At 33.5% G+C, this 19,953-nt stretch overlaps 3 protein-coding genes across 4 annotated transcripts; 1 reads left to right on the top strand and 2 right to left on the bottom strand.

Annotated features, from left to right (window-relative positions):
• The first annotated feature begins 1,344 nt into the window (after positions 1-1,344).
• On the top strand, positions 1,345-2,037 carry LOC148201946 (uncharacterized). Its single transcript, XM_088110063.1, has one exon. It carries the CDS (start codon positions 1,515-1,517, stop codon positions 1,881-1,883), a length of 369 nt encoding a protein of 122 aa, XP_087966189.1. The 5' UTR covers positions 1,345-1,514; the 3' UTR covers positions 1,884-2,037.
• Positions 2,038-2,365: 328 nt separating this feature from the next.
• LOC148201945 (peptidyl-prolyl cis-trans isomerase FKBP42-like) lies at positions 2,366-5,869 on the bottom strand. 2 transcript variants are annotated; one of them, XM_088110062.1, is made up of 8 exons: positions 5,743-5,869; positions 5,585-5,625; positions 5,295-5,480; positions 4,594-4,683; positions 4,293-4,477; positions 4,103-4,225; positions 3,826-3,978; positions 2,366-2,868 (listed from the first exon to the last, which is right to left on the bottom strand). In XM_088110062.1, exons 2-8 carry the CDS (start codon positions 5,622-5,624, stop codon positions 2,533-2,535), a joined length of 1,113 nt encoding a protein of 370 aa, XP_087966188.1. In that variant the 5' UTR covers position 5,625; positions 5,743-5,869; the 3' UTR covers positions 2,366-2,532. The 2 variants fall into 2 exon arrangements, with proteins under 2 accessions (XP_087966188.1, XP_087966187.1); XM_088110061.1 differs by having other exon boundaries at positions 5,703-5,785.
• A 4,241-nt stretch (positions 5,870-10,110) lies between these two features.
• Positions 10,111-18,375, bottom strand: LOC124832397 (protein SEMI-ROLLED LEAF 2-like). Its single transcript, XM_047306596.2, has 19 exons — positions 17,847-18,375; positions 17,657-17,731; positions 17,423-17,538; positions 17,086-17,200; positions 16,850-16,978; positions 16,653-16,700; positions 16,232-16,353; positions 15,947-16,143; positions 15,559-15,851; positions 15,256-15,405; positions 14,634-15,143; positions 14,381-14,527; positions 13,370-13,445; positions 12,283-12,410; positions 11,899-12,099; positions 11,681-11,821; positions 11,466-11,597; positions 10,874-11,113; positions 10,111-10,728 (listed from the first exon to the last, which is right to left on the bottom strand). Exons 1-19 carry the CDS (start codon positions 17,979-17,981, stop codon positions 10,564-10,566), a joined length of 3,120 nt encoding a protein of 1,039 aa, XP_047162552.2. The 5' UTR covers positions 17,982-18,375; the 3' UTR covers positions 10,111-10,563.
• Positions 18,376-19,953: the final 1,578 nt, after the last annotated feature.

Below are 19,953 nucleotides of genomic sequence, written 5' to 3'. Positions count from 1 at the left end.
AGATAACAAAGGTTAAGCTAGTATATATTTTCTATTTTAATTCTTAGTAGATGACGTGGACAATGTTTTTTTTATCATAATGATTAGTTCTCCTAATGAATAATGTGTTTTTTATTTATTAATTTTTTAAATTGTTTTTAGCCAGCATGTTTTTTATTAATTGATTAAAGTGTTGGAGTAAGTAAAAGAAAAGTAAAATTAAAAAAGATAATAAAGAGAAAATGGGTCGGAGAATTACTTTAATAGGAATGATAGCGTGAACGTGATAAAAGCTGCCATCATTTGACTCTTGTACATGCTATTGACGTCACATGTTGACACTTATTTATTTGACCATTTTTGTTCTCTGTGCCCGGTTTCACTTTATCTTTCTTATACTTGCACTCATACCCACCGTTCGTTCTTACTCAGAGATAAGCAATTACATACAAAGTTTATAAAAATTAATTTGACTTAGTTAATATAATTTGATTTATTATATTTAGTCATATTCTTTTATTTTTACTTAATTAAGTATTAATATATTTTAAAATCAAGTCAGTTTAAATCATTTCATTAACTTTTTACTTCTTTTTACTTTATATTTGAAAGATGTGAAAACATTTTTGTTAAAAATTTAAATCTGAATCAAAATTTTATATTAGATAAAAATGAAAAAATAGAATATTATATAAAAATAAAAGAATAAATCATTACTTTAAGATAGATGAAAAATAATATAATCTTTTACGTGATTAGACTGAGATTTTATTGTTATTGTATCTTTCCATTGAACTTTTTGATTTCTCAACTATTTTTGCTTGTGAATTTTTTTTATTTATCACATAAATCAAATTTTCTAAATGATTTATTACTTGACATAAATGTAACCTTAAATATATAATTAAGACAATTAATTTTTAGACAGGAAATAACAATGTGTTACTGAACAAAAGTTAAGGTTGTTATGTCGTTAGTTGATAGCATAAACCAATATTAACACTGAATCAAGAATCATAAGGAAAGAAGAATGAAATTTTGCAATAAAAACTGCGAAGCTATAAAAAAAGGAAAATGATACTTGAACAACCATTTTTGACAACATTTAGACACGCGCACACGTGTCAAAATCTGAGTGGTCCATTTTCATTTAATTTTTCCAACTGGACCACTCAGATTTTGACACGTGTGCGCGTGTCTAAATGTTGTCAAAAATGGTTGTTCAAGTGTCATTTTCCATAAAAAAAAGGGTATTTTTTTTTCTCTCATTCTTGTTCTACACCATAGAATTCGTGGTTGTACGAAAAACAGTGCTCCTTATCCATTTGGGTATTTGAGTATTTGAAGAAGAAAATATCTAAGTCTAATATTGTGCGACAAAATTCTTCTTCTTTAGCGTGAAGAAAGAGACCACCTATTACCAAGTGACAGGTTTATCTTTTCTGCCTGTTAGCTTCAAATTGCATCCATCATATCTGATATTTATGTTCAACACAGTTGTGTATCAGTAAGCACAATCTGATCCTTCTTCTTCCATGCATGGCATGGCAGCTCTCACTGTAGGCAACTGTTGCTGCAGTAAAAGGGTACCTTCTCATGATGAATTCACAAGCAGAAACAGACCCAGGATTTTGATTCAACTATCCTGCCAGGGTAGAACACCAGATCCGGAGGAAAAGAAAGATCAGAAGGGAGAAACGAAGGTGAACTTGTTCAAATGGAAAATGTTAAGTGATATTGAGAAGACAGGGAAGAGATTGAAGCAGAATTTGAGTCCACAGCAAAAGGGTGATTGGAAAGACTTGTTGCTGATGAGTATATCGTTTGCAGTTTATGTGTACATATCCCAGATGCTTGTGTGTGCCTATTTTGCTTGGACCACTGTGCCCAAACCCATGTGGTAGCAAGCACTGGTGATCTTTTATTTGCATCAGAGAAATCTGATGTACTTTATGTTGGAAAAATATCGTATAGGTAACAGATTATGGCTGCGGAATACCATTTTTAAATCAATGTTTTTACTTTGCTATGTGAATATTATCTTCGTGATTAGTGACATCTTGGTGATTCTCTGTATATTGATTAATTGGGAAAGAATGTGATGATCATAAGGGGATGCTTGAGATTTTCTCCGTTCAAGAAGGAAGGGGCTGCATAGTAATCCTATTTTTTCTTTACGTTTTTTCACAACGATTTTCACACTAAATGAGATAAGATTAAGATAAGTGATGTAACGAAAATATCAATGAACTAGAGCTACCCCAATCATGAATTAATTCAAAGGCATACTACAAATCTTTATAAAATGATTATCTGATTTAAGCGACACTGATAATTTCAATTTCAATTCTGGTAACAAGGAGGTTCTGAACAAACCACCAAACTATGAAAAGTAACATAAGAGCAGATTGATAGCATTGTCAAAGATAACTCCGACGAGTGAAATACCAGTGCTTTTTCAACATCTGATTGTTCCACAAGCAAAAGGAAAATAGTAAAAGTATGATTAATTCATGAGTCGTACAAGAGGTGGTCTTTCAATGGTCTTTTTGATTAGTCAGATTTAAACCTTTCACGCTTGAAGAGGCTGACAAGGCCATTGAATACTGAAAGCAACCACTGCCAAATAAATATGAGCCAGTTTCTTGGCTTAGGAACTGGTTCAGGCCTTGGTCCAAATATTCCTTTATATATCTCTTTCTGCTTTTGGTAAACGGCCTTGTCATGTTCAGCAAGCAATTTCAGTTCTCTTGCAATTGCTTTGTCTTGAGGAGCATGTTTACGTGCCTTTAGAAAATCTTCCCTGGCAGCATCTGTTTGCCCAAGTGCTGCTCTAGCCTTACCTCGCCTAAATAATGCCTTCACATTGTTCTCATCCTCACCCAGTGCCTGCAAGTTCCATCATAAAGTTACACACAAGTGGGTGACCAAAATGACTTCTCTTTTGGGTAAACAACTTAATAAAGCACTTACTCAATAACTACTCATCGGGTAAACATGTGTTTCTATGATAGAAGAAATAAGGGTGAGTTGTTGTTATGCAAGTTTTAAGTTGTTTTCAAAAAATTGCCCAAATAAGTTTACTGAAATAGGCTGAAAGTAACCCATGGTTCTCCCAAATACTCATGCTGTAAACTCAAAAAGACTGTAAATAAAATCTTCCGGAGTGAAAAAGATTATCTCAGTTCCTGTCAGAAAATCACGGTTTAACATTGCATCATAATTCACAATCTTGGATAGCTAAAATTCTAAGATATTAGACTTAATTGGTATTTTAGATGAGATGACACAACACCCTATCCTATTGCATAGCAAAATAAACTTAATGCGATGCCCATATTTACTTGCTAAACTGGTAACAAAAACAACTATAATGTGGATAGCAGCTACATAATTTCTTAGACACAATATGAGAGGACATGCTTAGTATTGAATGGTGACAAAGTCAGCATTTTCTATTTTGGCATGATCTGACAGGGTAATCAATAATGCAAAAGAACAAAAAGCAAAAAAGAGTATGAAGTTTCCCTTCAATAAGTTTAAAAAGAACACCCTTGAGACAAAACACATTCGCTGTCTTCAACGTCTCAAAGAGAGATTAAGATCTCACTAATGTCCAATAAAGCAGCATATTATTAGACTATAATTTTACTTTCATAATATTGTATTCCATTCACAATCCAAATCTGGCCAAAAGTAGCTAGCAGAAGAGATAGTTATAATGCAATTCTGTATCTAGAAAAGGAATTATTGAAACACCGATGAATGGTGTGGCTTACAAATTAAAACACACACACAAAGCATTTTATGCTGGATTGATTGGTTAAAGTCTTGTCTTATACTCACAATGCTGCATTGTCCTATAGCTTCTTCATAACGGTTCAGCTTAATCAAACAAGCTGCCATGTTAAGATGGCACGGATTCTTTACAGCCAGAGCCATATCTCTATATTTCCCAAACAACTGGAACATGAAGTCATCTCCCATATACGCTATGGCCTAAAAAGAACAAAGATGGTAACAAATTTGTCAAACAACCTCAAATAAAAAGTGAAGAAAATTTCCATGGACTAAGAGCAGTAAGGAACTATGTAGAAGAGTGCAAGAAACATAAGTGTGTAACCATTTCATACTGTTGCATAGCCTCCTCTAGTTTTTCTTCCTGATACAAAGCATTTCCATCCATCTTTCTCCGGTCTGCTGCACCAATCCTTTCTTCCACGGTCATATCACTGCGAGCTTTCCCCTGCAAAAATAAGGTGCTATAAGCATCTTAACAAGTCAATAACCATCCTGTATTTAGTGCAACTTACTTCTTTCGTTTCATCGAAGCCAATGAGTTCAACTTCATAAACTAAATCTGCCATGGGTGGAACGTTTGGAAAAGAAAAGCTTCCTTCCTCTCCATATCCTAACTCCCAGCCTACACGCACCAATGCACGCTCCCCAGCTTTCATGCTTGCCACACCAATGCCCAACCCAGTCATTTCTTTCTTCTCTGTTTAAGAGAAATACACCAAAATCAAAGGACAGTAAGGGGTCTAGAAGAGATAGCCTACTACCCTATTGATGAACGAAAAAGAAATCCGATGCTTTAAACGTCCAGAAACATACCTTTACCCAAGACCATCTCAATTGGCCTTTGCTCCTGCCATGTGTCTTCAAACTTGTGCTGTGTTTTCTCAGACCAAGCCCTGTAATGGACTACAACCATATACCATATACCAATCATAACTTTGACCCAACAATGAAAAGAAAAGCCTTTGCAAGAAAGGGCTACTAAGAATGGTACAGTGGCGCATATTAGGAAGTAGTGAACTACTCCCGATGTAATATTGGTCATTCCGGATTTTGTCACCCTAAAAGCACAACAGCATAAATTTACTCACAGAGAAACAACATTTGATGTCCAACCAATTTACATATTCACATTAAATCATTGCCATTAATCACTTAAATTGCAGCTCAAGTTGCTATACATACCTAGACACAATGCAAGCCATTCCAAGGAAAAAAGAAATTCTGATATTTCATAATTTGAAAATACCTTAGCATATACCCTCAAACTACCCTTCATTACTGCTATAATTAAAGCATGTTCCATCTGGGACTGGGACTTAGCCCTTTAATTTATGGTAGCTTGAAGTAACAGCACAATTAATTGGCAGGGATAACATCAATTGTGTAAAAAACCAATTACATACACAATTACAAATTAAATTATGTAACTCTGGAGCTTTTACACTTGTAGGAAACATGCATCAAAACACGAATTGTGGGCAATTGAAAACAAGATGAGTGAGACTAGTACTTACAGAAACAAGTTGAATATTTGGAAGGCTTCTGGCCATGGCCTTCCTTAATGATTTGTTTGGTGACCTTCTCGTGAAGGACCTCAACTTCAGAGTCAACCTTTGGGGGGCTACTACTGAATTCTGGGGCTGGCTCCCCTTTAACAAATGCTGAACTTTCAGTAATCACTTCGTTTTCATCTTCTTGACCTGCAGCCATTAACAGTTCAGAAAAAATAAATTAAATAAGTGCATGTGAAGTCGAAAAAAGAAAAAAGATCATTTTTTTATTCCATGAAGCGCATGTAAATTACCAGGCGATGGTTGGGGTTGAGACTCTTGAACTTCCTCCATTCTGCAAAATTATACACAAATTAAGGAGAATGAAAGAAAAACTAATTAGAAAAACATAGATTTTGTGAAGAACCAAACATCATGGGAGGGAAATTTTTTGGAAAAGGAACTGTCTTACGTTGACCGGATCTATGTTCTTCTTGTTGCGTTTAACTCCTTAGATCGGAGAAGATTCCAGAGAGAGAAAGGGATAAATAACTGAGATAGTGAAGCTGAGATTACAAAGGGAGAAAGAAGGTTTTTCTCTTTTTTCTTTTTTCCAGCATTTGGTTATTTTAATATCAAACATAACCCTTTTTCTTGTACATTTAGTTTTTGCAAGATAAATACTAACTAAATTTTTAAATGCATAAAATGAATTAATTAAATACTTTTAATTACACTAGTAATTTCTAAATAAATAATTAAAATTACGATATACAGTCTTTTTAAAAAATAAAATATTAGATAATTGAGAAAGTAAAGTAAATTGACAGTGAGAAATATAGTAGTTTGGAATGGCCAAAAGGAAAGCTTTTTAAAAGTCCTACGAGTGACAAATGAAATACATTTCTTTTGGATAGCAGAGTAAACAGAATGTGTGTTGATATAATGATAAAATCTTTTTAAAATAAAAGTCATATAATATCTTCCTCTATTAATATTATAATAACATATAAAAAAATATTACTATTACTGTATCAATAAAAGGGTTGTTAAATGGTTATTTATTTTAAAAAAGATATTTTTAAAGTGTAGAAATAAAATAAAAGTTTAAAGTTGAACATGTTCTACTCGGATGAGTAGACATCTTATTCTATAGTGTATTTAACTTGTTTATGCAATTATATTTAACTTGTTTATGCAGTGATATTTTCCTTTATATTTTATCAAATAGGTGAGTGATTTTAATTCTGGTATTTTAAAGTAGAGTTGCATTAAGTGTGTAATTAAATATATTTAGAGTTATTAAAAAGGTACTTTTTAAAGAATATTAAAAAATATTAATTATATTTATAGGATTAATCATGTTTATCTTATATTAAAATAATATTTGCCAATAATAATATAATAAATCTAGTCATAAGGGGAATGTAGCCCAAATAAATGTAGGTTTCGGATCACTTTTATGATGGAGTGGATATTACTGGAATGCACTTCCAATATGCTTATTGGGCCAGATAAAAACATTTATACTTCTCAATACTCAATTTCGCCGGAGTAAATATGTATAAAAAATAAAAATAAAAATAAAATATTTTCTGTTTTAATTTTCGTTTCTTTTATTTTGTATTTTTATTTTTTGTTTTATTATGTTTTTATTTACTTTATTGGTATCGTTTTTTCTTTTTTATTTGTTTCTTACATTTTAAATTCCAAAAAAAAAAAGAAAAAAAAAATGACAAACAGAAAGAGGTTTTTGAACACGTTTTGGATTTGGAGGAAGAGGGAAAAACGGTTAGAGAAATCCCACAAGAGAGCGGAGAGAGGGCAGCGTGAATCACACCTCACGACCTCAGCCAAAAGGCAACAGTCACTCACCTCCATCGCCATCCATCATTCACTCTCATACTACTCCAATCTTCAACCATCATCCATCTCCCCTGTTGCTGCAACTCCCATTCATCTACAACAGAGACAAAAAGGGAAAGCCAGCCACAAGGAGGAGCTTCAGGAGTTTAACAATGGTGAACGGAGCTCCAAGAGGTAAGCAATGCTTTGCACACATCATGCTTTAGTGAGTGGTTTGCTGCATTTCGTACTGCATTTTGCACCTGCTGTTGAATACATTTATGCTTGTGTATGATTGTTGTGTATCACGGCTATCTTTCCCCCTCCAACCGAGTTCATCTCTTCAACCTACACACAGAAACCACAGAAGCCATATCCAGGGATGAAAACATCGCTTTTCCCTTCAATTCTTCCCTAGCAGAACATGCCAAAAAAAAAACACCAAAACAAAGTATCAGATAGCCATGCTCTTCATCTAATTTCGAGTTCATTCTTCACCTGCAACCAACAGCCAAATCAGATTCGATACCTTAGTGTTTGTTTCAGTTTCTTAAGTCATAGAAGAATACAAGGGAGGTTATCTTCATCAAATTTCACCCGTAAGCCAGTTTCCCTAACCCACAATTCCTCTCATCCGCAAAACCTTAATCCAGCCACCCCAGTCAACTTCGAACCATTCGGACCCCGTTTCGGTTCCCATATCATCTTTTGCAATCACAAGTTACGTGCACGCGTTAGAGCAATACGCAAATCTCGTTTAGAGCGAAGAAACAAAGGAAGAGGAGTTTTTCTTGCCGGCAATGGAGCGGCGACCTTGACTGACGGCAACGTCTTTAGGCGGGCGGCGGCGACAGTGGTGAGCTCTAGGAGTTAGGGTCTGGTCCGCCGTTAAGGACGTTGGCTCTTCCGGCGTAGGCGCCGGCGGCGACTGGCCTCGTTGGTGACAGCGAAGACGCGTCACAAAAGGCGAGGGCACTTCCCTCTTGCGCACGAAGATGAGAAGGGGGAGAGAGCCTGGTGCCGTGGCCGGTGATGGCTCCGGCAGCGAGAGGCGTCACTGGTGACGCCATGGACCGCGACACGCGGCGGCCGGTTTCGGTGGAGGCGGCGACGCCCACCTGCAGGGGAGGCAAACCTCCATGGGCTGCCTTAATCGAAGGAGACCCTAGGTCTCTGGGTTCTGAGCTGTTGTGTTTGAGTGAAGAATGTGAGAACCCCCAAGGGCTTTCTGAGCTGGGGAGCAAAACCCTTGGGCCAAGTTCTTGGGCCAAATCCAGTTTTTTTGTTTTTTTTTTATAAATTCTATTCTCCTTTGCACACACCCATTTCTCATTCAGACACCCCCACGTATATTTTTTTGTTTTGTTGTGTGTTGGGCTCAATTGTTTTTTTTTTCTTTTTCCGCAACCCATTTGTTTTTTTAACATCTCCAATACTATTTCATTTCTCTTTATCTGCACTATTAATTTGCTTTATATTTTTTACATTTATTTCATCTTTATTTTAAATACTTACCCTTTTAGGAATATATATATATATATATATATATAATACATAAAATACCTAAAAATTACTAAAAATAACAAAAATGATATTTTAAAAGATTAAGCTCTACCGCTCTCTCTTTTAAAAATAATAAAAAATAACAAAAATGTATCCTAAAACCACCCTTACAATGCATCATTCACAATTTCTTTCTATTTTTGTTATTAGAAAAATTATTTTGATAATTAATTACTTTATTGTGGTTTTTAAATTATATTGATTGAACTTCTAACATCTCATTTCAATGGTATTAATACTAATATGGAAGTAACACATATCTAATAAAAAGAGAACAATTAGCTCAAAAGAAAACATAAAATATGATTCGATCCTAACTATAACACCAATATATATATATATATATATATATATATATATATATATATATATATATATATATATATATATATATATATATATATATATATATATATATATATAAATAAATAAATAAAAGATTGTACTAAAGAGAGTTCTATTACACTGTTATATTTAAAGATATAAATCATATTTAGATTCATAATAATAATAATTTAATTTGCAATATATGTTTTAATTTAAAATAATTTTAAAAATATTAAAAATTAATTTAAAGAGACTAGATAAAGACGAATCACAAGAAATAGCTGTTAAGATAATTAAGGAAAATAATTCTATAGTAACATTTAATTGAATATGAAAAAGATGGAATGTAAAAGTTGAGAAGGTTTATAAGAAAAAGTGAATATAAATCAAGATGTGTATTTTAATTTTAATTTAGAACATTGTAACCACTAATTAGAAAGAAAACTCGTTGAAAATTTTGATAAATAATAGATATTTATTTCATTAGGAAAAATAATATAATTAGCATGCATAAAAGTTAAAATTGTTAAACATCGCATTTTTGGTATAAAATGTCTACTCTTCAACATTCTCTAATGGGGTTAGAAATTACAAAATATAATTATCCTGATTTCTGTTTTTTTTTCTAAATGTGAAAATGAAAAGAAATGCGAAATCGAATTTGGAGTCATCCATTTGGTGAAAATACAAAAATGTAATTCTAAAAGAAATAATAATTAACATTTGAAAACCACTAAGATATTATCAGATACAGTCGATGTTTACTTAAGACCATTCTAAATCATATAAAAATAAAAAGGAGACTATATTTCAAACTAATGAAATGACTTCAGTTACTAAAAAGTGAGATTTTGGTCATCTCCCACTCCCAAACATACAAATGTAAATATATAGATGTTTTCGTAAGTTCTTAGAAGTGGATTTAGAACATGGTTTATTTTATTTTTATTTTTTTAATGTAGAGGAACAGCCACAATTTCTAAAGATAGCTAGCTCTACAAACAAGAAAATGGTTTGGGTTTGTTTTACATGAGTAGTTTGCGTGGGTTTTTATGATTGAAGTTCCCAACAAGAAAAGAAGGATATTCATCACATGCTCTCGATGCTTCTTTCCAGGACAAAAACTGAGTCAAGTGGTTTGGTTTTTTGGATATGAATATAGGATTCTCCGCCTTTACAAAATTCTCAAACCCCAACAATGAATGGAGGAAGTAAAGAAAAAAGAAAAACGAAAAAATGAAACGAGAGACGTACAGATTTGTAAGACCGGTAACCTATGCACATGAAAACAGCTCTGAAAATTTTGCAAGGACGCCAATAAAAGATACGCCTACTTGCCGGAAGAAAATCAAGGAAAAGATATATAACTCAATGAACAGTTTGATTGATAATTGTTGCCCTAAAAAACACTGATCCAACCATAAATATTGTTGGGAATTCATGGTGAAGAAAGCAGCCAGTGCAACTTTTCCGAGCATCTTCTACTCTGTCAGCTAGTGTGCGGATAGTATTATCAAATCATCATCATCATCGTCATCATATTCTTCTGTACAACGAATCAACAACCGGCTGCTTTCAAGAAACTATCATACGGACGTGATGCTGGCAGTTGAAAGAAGGCAGCCTGATGCTGGTACGCTGTTGCACAAGGCCTTGGAGCAGTGTCAGGCAATGCGTTGTGTGAAGTAGAGTCCATATTAGTATCCAAAAATGGATTTCCACTCTGCATCAAAAGTGGCATGGGAACAAGATAAATTCAACTTTTTAAACACTATGGCATCAAATAAATGTGAGTGCTTAGCAGAAAGCAGTTTCTTGAAGTATCTTGAATGTTTATCAGATATTTGAATTATGAAGTAGAGAAGTACCGAAGGTAAAGCCTGTTGAATATTGAAGCTTGAGGACATGCCATCCTTTTCCTGGCGGTATTCAATAGAAGGAGGGATCTTAAATGAATATCCTTGTATTGAATGGGTATTCATGAATGTAGACATCTTCTGCTGCTTTCCCACGAGGAGTGCCTCACAATGGAGAGCCATTTCTTTGTAAGGCATGTCAAACGGTGTTGAAATAGAAATTCTTCCTACTTGATTTGTTGTCTCCGAAACCTTCACATAACATCATTTTTTTGTAATTAGAATGAATTGTACACAAGACAACATTGTAAAAACCTTTTATAATTGTCATTTACGATAAATTTATTAGTTTTTTATAATAATAACTTAAATGTTATGACAATACTAATTCTACTTGGTTGACATTATAAGAAACTTTAATACTATTTTGCTTGAACTTTTATGATAAAATTCATTACTTCAATTTTTAAGAATTAAAATTTAAATATAAAAACAGAAATTACCATTTACATTAGAATGAGCAGAGGAAAGTAAAGAAAGTGATTTTTTGAATAAAAGTGATCTTTTCCTTATAAGTGTGTATATGTTAATGACAAGAACTTACTGAGCCCAATATGTCATCAACACTCAACAAGCTTAGATTTTGTGAGGACTGCTCCTGTGGATCAGTATTAGCATGGCTCTCCAAACCACTATGTGAAATGTCATCGTCAATAGTAAATAATGAAATGTCAACCTGCATTATTTCATGAGAGTAAGCAACGAAGGTTTAAATAAAATGAAAATACTTAAAAAAAAGAGAAGAACAGAGCAAGTTACCATATCAGGAAGTTTATCATCCTTTAGTCCACCAGACTGGTACACATTCCCTGTTGTGTCGGCAGATAACTGGCATCCCAGAGGACAGGCATCGTCAGGTGAAAAATCTTCGAGCAGCCGTTCTCTTAGGATGGATGTTTCCTACATAGAAAAGGACTCAAACTTAGTTCACTGGTTATGATAAGCTGATGCAAAATCATATGATATTTAGTCATTACATTATACGATATTCCAAGACTCTGCACAATCATGGTAGAAAATGATTCTTTAGACTGGCTCTCTGTTAACTTTATGGCTGAAAGTGACTTCAAAGCATCCTCATCATCCTCTTTTGATCCATAAGCTACACTTGGCTGCCTAACCGTATCAGCAACTGCTTGTAACTTGGCATCATTAACCAGCCGCAGGAATGGATCCATCTAAAAGCACAAAAAATCTAAGAGATAAAACAAACAGCAGCTGATCACTAAAAAAAGGAAATAGATAGCATGTTCAATTGAGTAAATAATCAATGCATTAGCAAGCAATAACAGAAAGTAGGGAAAGTAAGGAAAAAATAACAACTTGAATGAAAAACTTTGTATGGAACAGCATATACATACTGTTTTATCAGTCAATGTCGTTTTAGCAATAGAAATGAGAGAGAGGATGTTGTAGGCCTTGGATGAGAAGACAATCATGGCTGTTGCTAGTGTAAAGAGAGATCTGCGTCGTGATGGTTGCAATTTTACTGGAAAAAAATAGTGTTTCAAAACTAGGCACCTCAACAACACAACTTTAACACTTTTTGTCCGAAAGCAATGTAGAAAAATGAATAAAATAAACCAAATATAAAAACATATTCAACAAAAAAATGTACATGCTATAACCTCTCAAGTTCGATTTGGTTTAGTATGTAAGAAATAATCTCAGTAACTCTATACATCACAGAAGACTGCCATGCTTATTTTAAATTTTTTTCTGGTCAGCCACTTTAATTCCAAGATAGGACATATTACATAGGAGTCCAAATAAATGTTTATGGCTTCCACCTAATAAAGGCAAAATACTAATCAGCATCACATACCCTTCTAGCCATAAAACTATCCAGTCAGGTTACATGTTTAAAACAAGAGAAATTTGAATTATTCCAGTCAGCATCACATCACCTTTAACCTAAAGATTTAATTATATGGTAATATTTAAACACTAGTGAGACACAAATTGAGAGTTTCTACTACTGATTCAATTAGGAAAAGCAAGAGATGAGTTTATTTAGCATGTGACTATATATAATTACTAGAGAATGTTCCGTGTATTTGGAATCAATCTAGAATGGAATCATTAAACAAGCACTAATTCATTCATACATGAAAGGAATGATCATTCCCACCTCACAAGGATGGAAAAGTCATCCCTGTTTTTGCATAATCAACTATTGAAAAGGAATTGTTACGTCTTCTCTAGATGACAATTTAAGGAATGTCATTCCTGCTTAATAGAGGCAGGAATGGCCTCTCTAATCTTGAGTACCGAACCTTTCAGAAGGGAAGTTTGGAAATAAATAATAACAAAATTATAAAAATGAATTATAAGATATCCCATCTATAGCATACATCGATCATATTGAGGTTCTCATTCTTAGGTAAGACAAAAATATGCAAACTACTAACATACACACATCAAATAATATGGGAATCAAGACGCTACCATTTTCATTGAGAGAAATGTTCCTCAAGGAAAAAGCCAATTGAAAACTTTGAGTTAGAGCTTCATGAGACGAATTCTGCAGGAGAGATAAAACTTGCAAGATATGAGGATAAATAAAAGCTACTCCTAGAAGATAACTTGTGCCTAACTTCAAACATTTTTCAATTAAAGAAATAAAACCCCATAATGATATAGACTTGATTGTGAAATAAAAACATCTGAACAGCGGTAAAGAGTATAAATACTTCCGTGGCCAATACCAGAACTCATTAGAAAATTAAGAGCAATGTAATTGAACTTTGAAAATTTAATTGAAGTTATTGGACTAATAAATTACTTCATCAAATAATTCTCTACATGAGATGCGGTCAGTTATCAATCATATAACAAGGTAATAATTAAAAGCGACCACTCAGTAAACTTAACATGCTATCAAATTTAACTTCCAAATCAAGGATGTTGCTTCGGACCACAGCTATCTTATCCCACACTGTTGGTAACAATTAAACACCACATTGGAAAGAAATGGAGTAATATACACCACGGATATTGAGGTAATTAGTGAGCAGCACATAAAATTAATAAAAGAACATTTGATGTACAGTACTCATGATTACTGGTGAATGTTTTTAAAATGCAGTACACGTAAATCTTTATTGTAACAAAGATTTTATTACTTAACTAGAATTCTTTGTATTTAAATATGTATTATAATCATGTTTTAGTTAGTCGCTTAGCCTTTTTTCAATCTTCTAAAATTGTATTTATTAGAAGGTAATAAGTCAAGAAGTTCATGCCAATTACATTAATTTTTCTCATCATTCTTGGGAAGCGTAGAATGTGTCAAAAACATGTGGCATTTTAGCTTCAGCTTCTTTGGTCATCAGAATTTGCTTTGAGCAAGATATGTAAAACACCAAACAAAGCGTTGACTAAGCAAAGTAAATTGATATCAAAATTTAGTTTATAATCTATTTATAGATATTAAAATGATAAAAGCGAGTATGTTACCTTACTCCGAGCAACTAGCAACAGAAGGCTGTAGGTATGAGCAATCGCCTCAAAATTTTCAGGCGTATTTTGGGAATACACAGACTGGACCCAGATTGATGATAGCAAAAGGGTAATCTGATGACTACTCAATCTAATGGGTAATACCTGCGACATAGTAGTCATAAGAATAATGTTGGCATCTGGTGGTGTTTCACTGTGTAATTCTTTCACTATTGCTGAAATTTAAAAATGAAAAAGTGCAAGTGTATACATGTTGTTTAGTGCCGGTATTTGTAGTATTTTCCTCCACAGTTGGGGTTACTTGTGGCTTCCTCACACTAGTAGCACGGCTGTAAGTAGACTTCAATCTATTCATCACGGAAGAATTATTATTAACCTTTGAGTTCCTGTTATCCATATATTCCGCACTGGCCAAAGATGATTTTCTCGTACTAGCAGTCCGGCTATAAGTTGACCTCAATCTGTTTAAAATGGAGTTATCATTAACCTTTGCATCTGCATTACTATCTTCTGGCAATGAATTTTGCTTCCTCTCCAATTTCTCAAAGAGTGCAGCTGAAGAAGAAAACACAGAGACATTTCTTGAGAGCATTCTTTGAATGTCAGCAGACTTTACGGAAGCGAACTCTTGAGAGGGTTGAGGACAAACTGAAGATGGCACGAGAACAACAGAAAATACACGGTGTGCACCCACCCTGGTTTCATGGTCTGCATGGACCATTGCCAGAAGTAACTGATGAAATAATGCCTCGGGGAATGACTATACGGTAGAGTTCCAAATTTGCAGACAAACATAAAAGGATAAAGAAAAGTCAGAAAGAAACAAGGAAATATTACAATCATGGTAAAGAAAGCAATTTAACTAATCTTGCCTTGTTCTGATATGATATATTTGGTATTGAAGCAACTATTTGAGCAGTTCTATAGACTGCAGCAATCAAGGTTCTGGCCATAACAGTAATATTAGACATGTTTTCCAACAACACGGCCATGGTATCAAGAACAGGACCTGCATCTGCAATCTGCATAACATCATAGCCAGTAAGCGCAAAAGAACATTAGATCATTCAAAACTAAAAGTCCACGATTCACATCCAAATGTGCATACAGATCTATATGTTAATCTAATTTCTTACACTGTCAACTAAAATTAGTAGTGGGGAGTTTGTTTTCACCTTAATTGTTAATTGTACAAGGCATTCATCTACTTCGGTTCGGTATTTTTGGTTCCATTGTATTATTTCGGACCCCAAGTTTGAATCATCTAGAGAGCAATGTATGCTCTTTCGCAGGTGTCTCATCATATCACTCAATGCACCAATTATAGCCACAGATTGTTGAACCCTTGTTTCTTTAGCGAGATGCGTAATAACCCCAACTATGTCAAGTTGCATATTAGGATTTTTTAAGACATTCTTGTGATCGAGGTGCTTGACTAAAATGGACAGTAACAAATGTGTATTCTGTCCTGTAAATTACAATAAAACGAATTATAAATTGTGAAGATAGGGAAAAGAAATTGAGATAGAAAGCTAATGTTAAAGCACTCAAGAAAACAAATACCAGAATTTTCAATTATAGACTGCATGTTAAGCAGAACAGAAAGAGCAAGCCCATGTTCTGGAGACCACAGATTGGCACTATCAAAATAGCGGAACAAGGACTCTAGAACACGTCGAACTGTTGTACCCTCCTTAGCTAACTTTGCCATATTTTGTACGCAAATCCTTGACCAAAATCCAGGGTTTTTGGCATCGTCCCTATGGAGATGGAGAAAAAGTAGTCAATAGTGATTACAACTGATGAGCAACTCAAAACATATGTAATTATGATAAGGGGTGCAGTTACACAGGCACGTTAAGTTCTCCTTTGTCATTCACTATCGCTCTCCAAGAATAAAGCCTCATTGAGTTCTCGTTTTGAGAATCTTGTTTGACATCCCCATAATTTTCTAAAACAACTGAAACAACCTGAGGTAACAAGAGACGCATAAATCTGTCAGATGCAAGATGTATACCGAAATCTAAGACAAATAACCCAATGGAACTATTATTCGAGGGGGTACAAATTAAAGTCTATAATCAAAGAACAAATTATGATCTACGAGAAAGCCAAATTCAAATGACAAATTATTTTGGTCAATAGAGGTGTTTTTCACCCACAAAGTCAATGTTTTATATGTTAAACAATCAAAGCTAGCATGACTAAATTGATAAAAAATGTCAGGGAAAATTCCTTACACTGTCAAGTAAACACATTACTAACTTACATTGTCAAATTCCACTGAGATATGAGTAAATTCTCCCATGAACCAAACCTGTAAAACATGAAAACAGTTGTATCAATTTCACTTCAGCGCTGCATTACCTTGATAACTTTATCATGTTTGGCGTGTTGAAAAATGAATCAGCAATGAAAAGAGCACAAAACAGTATGCAGCATATGACCGAGTAACATTCTAATTACCATTGAAGAAAGGACTTGAAGGCCAGCGGCACGTAAATGTTGTACTTTGTCATCATCGCCAACTTCTTGAGCTAGATTGCAGAGTTTTGCAATGAACCCATCTAAATTGAACATATAAGTACCATCTTTCTGCACAAATAAGAGCATTCCAAGCATTTGAATCTTCCGCACTAAAATACTTCAATTTTGTGTGTATTCTAAACTTAAAAATAGCGAACCTACCAAAAATACCCCACCTGATTGTTCACAAAGTCAAACAAAGTCTGGCAACCTAAAATCTGCACTTCATCATGCCGCGGTTGATCAAGAAGAATCTGTATGATGCCAAGCAAACTACTCGCAAACAAGGGCCTGAAGTGAGAAGGGGAATATGAGCTTGTCTTGTTCGCTCAGAAAGCTATTTTCACACTATATAGGACGAGAAGCAAACTTTCTACACAGAGGCTATATAAGACACGATATGCAGACGCAAAAAACATAGCGTCATTTAATTGAAAGCACCTTAACTATTTACCGACAGTGATGAACAATAGCCATGCATGACGAATTGAAAACGAGGAAAAAGAATCTCACATTTGGTCTTTGCAAGAAATTAACAACTTCCTATAAATACATATAACAACTTTAACGGATTGGTAGTTTTCTGTTCTCAACTCCCTATAACACCTTTGCTCCAGATAGCTCGTTATCTGAAACAAACGAAGACATGCAGTTAGTATATTTACAAGCATATAAAATATCTATATAAACACACACACAGAGACAAATTATAATTAAAAGGAAAAATAGATAAAATTAAACACATGCCTTAGGGACTCGGAGAGGATTCCTAGCGGCATATTCACATAACTTGCCGATCATACGCTCGTTCGGTTCCTCATCCTTCATTCACCAATAAAACGAAAAGCATCGTCGATTTCATCAATCAATTAATATCACAATCAATCAATGAGTATCACAACGAAACAGAAACGAATCGAATGTGTGTATTAGGTACCGGTGAGCGAGGGAAAATATCAGCGAGCAACTTCTTGTAACGCTTGATAGGATGTCTGGATCGTTCGCGCAGCGCGGGGCAAAAGCAGCAGAGGCTTCCGCAAACCGGCCATATGTTTCGTGAGATCACGCTCATCTTCTTCTTCTTCTTCTTTCAATTCCAAAGAAATTAGCAGACAATAATAAAACGAAGAGAAAGCACATGAAATTGGAAATGGAGAGAAAGAAGAAGAAGATAGAATCGGAGAATGAACGATGCGAGGGACGGAGGGAGAGAGAGGGAGGAAGAAGAAGAAAGAGGGAAAAGAAATGAGAATGAGAAGGAGAATTGAACTGTTATTCCGATCCGAGGGCACCCCGGAATGGAAGGCTCGATCCTCTCTCTCTCTCTTTCATTCTTTCTCTCTTTCCGCGTGCGTGTGTTTTGTGCGTCTTGTAAGATGCTCTTCTTTTCCAATCATGCCTAGCTTTGCTTCCCCTTTGTATTTATAGTCTTCCCTTTCCGCTTCCCACACCTCACACTTACCACGCCACTCCTTCTCCTTTCTCCCGCCAACTCACCTTTTCCTTTCTCCAATCATTACCCTTTTCAAATTTTCAATTCCAACCGTAATTTCGGATTAACAGCTATCATCATTAATAATTATCGTCTTCTTTCTTAGTTTTATAAGAAAAAACAAATTACATATATAATTATATTAAAACGATTTTTCATAAATTCAAAATATTCCTCTTTCTCCCGCTATTTTAAGATATTTAGTTTCAAGCCACCACGAATTCTTGTTAAACATTAAATAAACACGTGTTTACCCTCTTCAAAGGACAGCTGTTCCTTTTACTCCAAATTATTTTCGATATTAAATCACATTAACCATAAATACTCGATAACTTACGAATTAAGATAAAAATCTTCTTAAATTTTCGACCTGGAAGTCTTGCCCTGTTCTTTTTTATCTATAGTTGTAATAGCATCCAATATGAAAAAAATTATAGTCCAATAGTTTCTTATCTTATAATATTTTTACCATCATATGGACTTGTACTATAGTTTATTGGATTGGTTTTAATGTATTTTTTATAGTATATTGTTGGAAATAACTGTGTAAGTTTAATTAATCAATTCTATGTTTTTCGTGATAGAGTATTTTTTATCATATTCATATTGTTTAATATAATAGTTTATTTTGATGAAGCTTTTTATTATAATTTAAAATTTATTTTATAACAAAATTATCATGACCAGTGGAAATACATGTAACGCATGTGTGTCCAATCTACTATATCTCCTCTCTCTCTTTATATATATATATATATATATATATATATATATATATAAAGAAAGTTAAGTATAATTGAAATTCTCAATTCATCCCTGCTTAAAAATTTGACACCTATACATTCTTTGGTTATTTAATCATTTTGCACTCAACCACGACTCAATTTGCCAAAATATCCCTACTTATTTTCTATATATTCAAAAATCTCACTCACAAAATACTTGTACTACCTTTCCTTATTCACAAAAATGTCCCTCACATTACTGTTATTACTGTTATTAATAATATTATTAGTATTTTTATAATAATTTTATTAATTATTATTATTACTATTAATATCATTATTATTATTCGTATTATTATTACAATTATAATTATTATATTATTCTTATTCTTATTATTATATTTATCATTATTATTACATTATTTCAATTATTATTATTGATATTATTATTGATATTATTATTATTATTATCAATGATAATATTATTATAATCATAGTTATTTTTATTATTATTATCATTACTAGTGTTATTGGCAATAAAATTAACATTAGCATTATTGCTATTAGTAATAGCATTAGTATTAGTATTAATAGTATTAGTATTAATAGTATTATTATTAGTAATACTAGTACAAGCATATGTTAGGTTTCTGATTTGTTGGAAAGTTAAAGATGACGATGTAGCACAATCACGTTAGTTATATAATGGATATACATCATGAGACAACTTTTCAAGAGTCAAATTTCAACTCACATTGTGTTGGATGAGTCACGTAGGAAAAAATCAATCTGTTTAATCAAATAGTGTTAACATGTATATTTTGTCT

The sequence above is a fragment of the Vigna umbellata genome, chromosome 3, assembly GCF_029865625.1.
Source record: "Vigna umbellata cultivar VRB3 chromosome 3, Vumbellata_1.0, whole genome shotgun sequence".
NCBI lineage: Eukaryota > Viridiplantae > Streptophyta > Magnoliopsida > Fabales > Fabaceae > Vigna > Vigna umbellata.
The sequence above is the reverse complement of the archived record's forward strand: the minus strand, read 5'-3'. Positions and strand labels throughout refer to the sequence as shown.

Bases quoted from the DNA above. Each gene is read 5' to 3' on its own strand.
- LOC124832397 (XM_047306596.2), bottom strand. From the start codon at position 17,981: ATGAGCGTGATCTCACGAAACATATGGCCGGTTTGCGGAAGCCTCTGC. The intron at 15,144-15,255 runs GCAAGATTAGTT...TCTACCGTATAG, and splicing joins ATATATCATATCAGAACAAG to TCATTCCCCGAGGCATTATT. The intron at 11,822-11,898 runs GTAATGACTAAA...TTTTCTATGTAG, and splicing joins GTCTTGGAATATCGTATAAT to GAAACATCCATCCTAAGAGA.
- LOC148201946 (XM_088110063.1), top strand. From the start codon at position 1,515: ATGCATGGCATGGCAGCTCTCACTGTAGGCAACTGTTGCTGCAGTAAA.
- LOC148201945 (XM_088110061.1), bottom strand. The intron at 5,481-5,584 runs GTAATTTACATG...TAATGGCTGCAG, and splicing joins TCAACCCCAACCATCGCCTG to GTCAAGAAGATGAAAACGAA. The intron at 4,684-5,294 runs GTAAGTACTAGT...ATATGGTTGTAG, and splicing joins CAAATATTCAACTTGTTTCT to TCCATTACAGGGCTTGGTCT.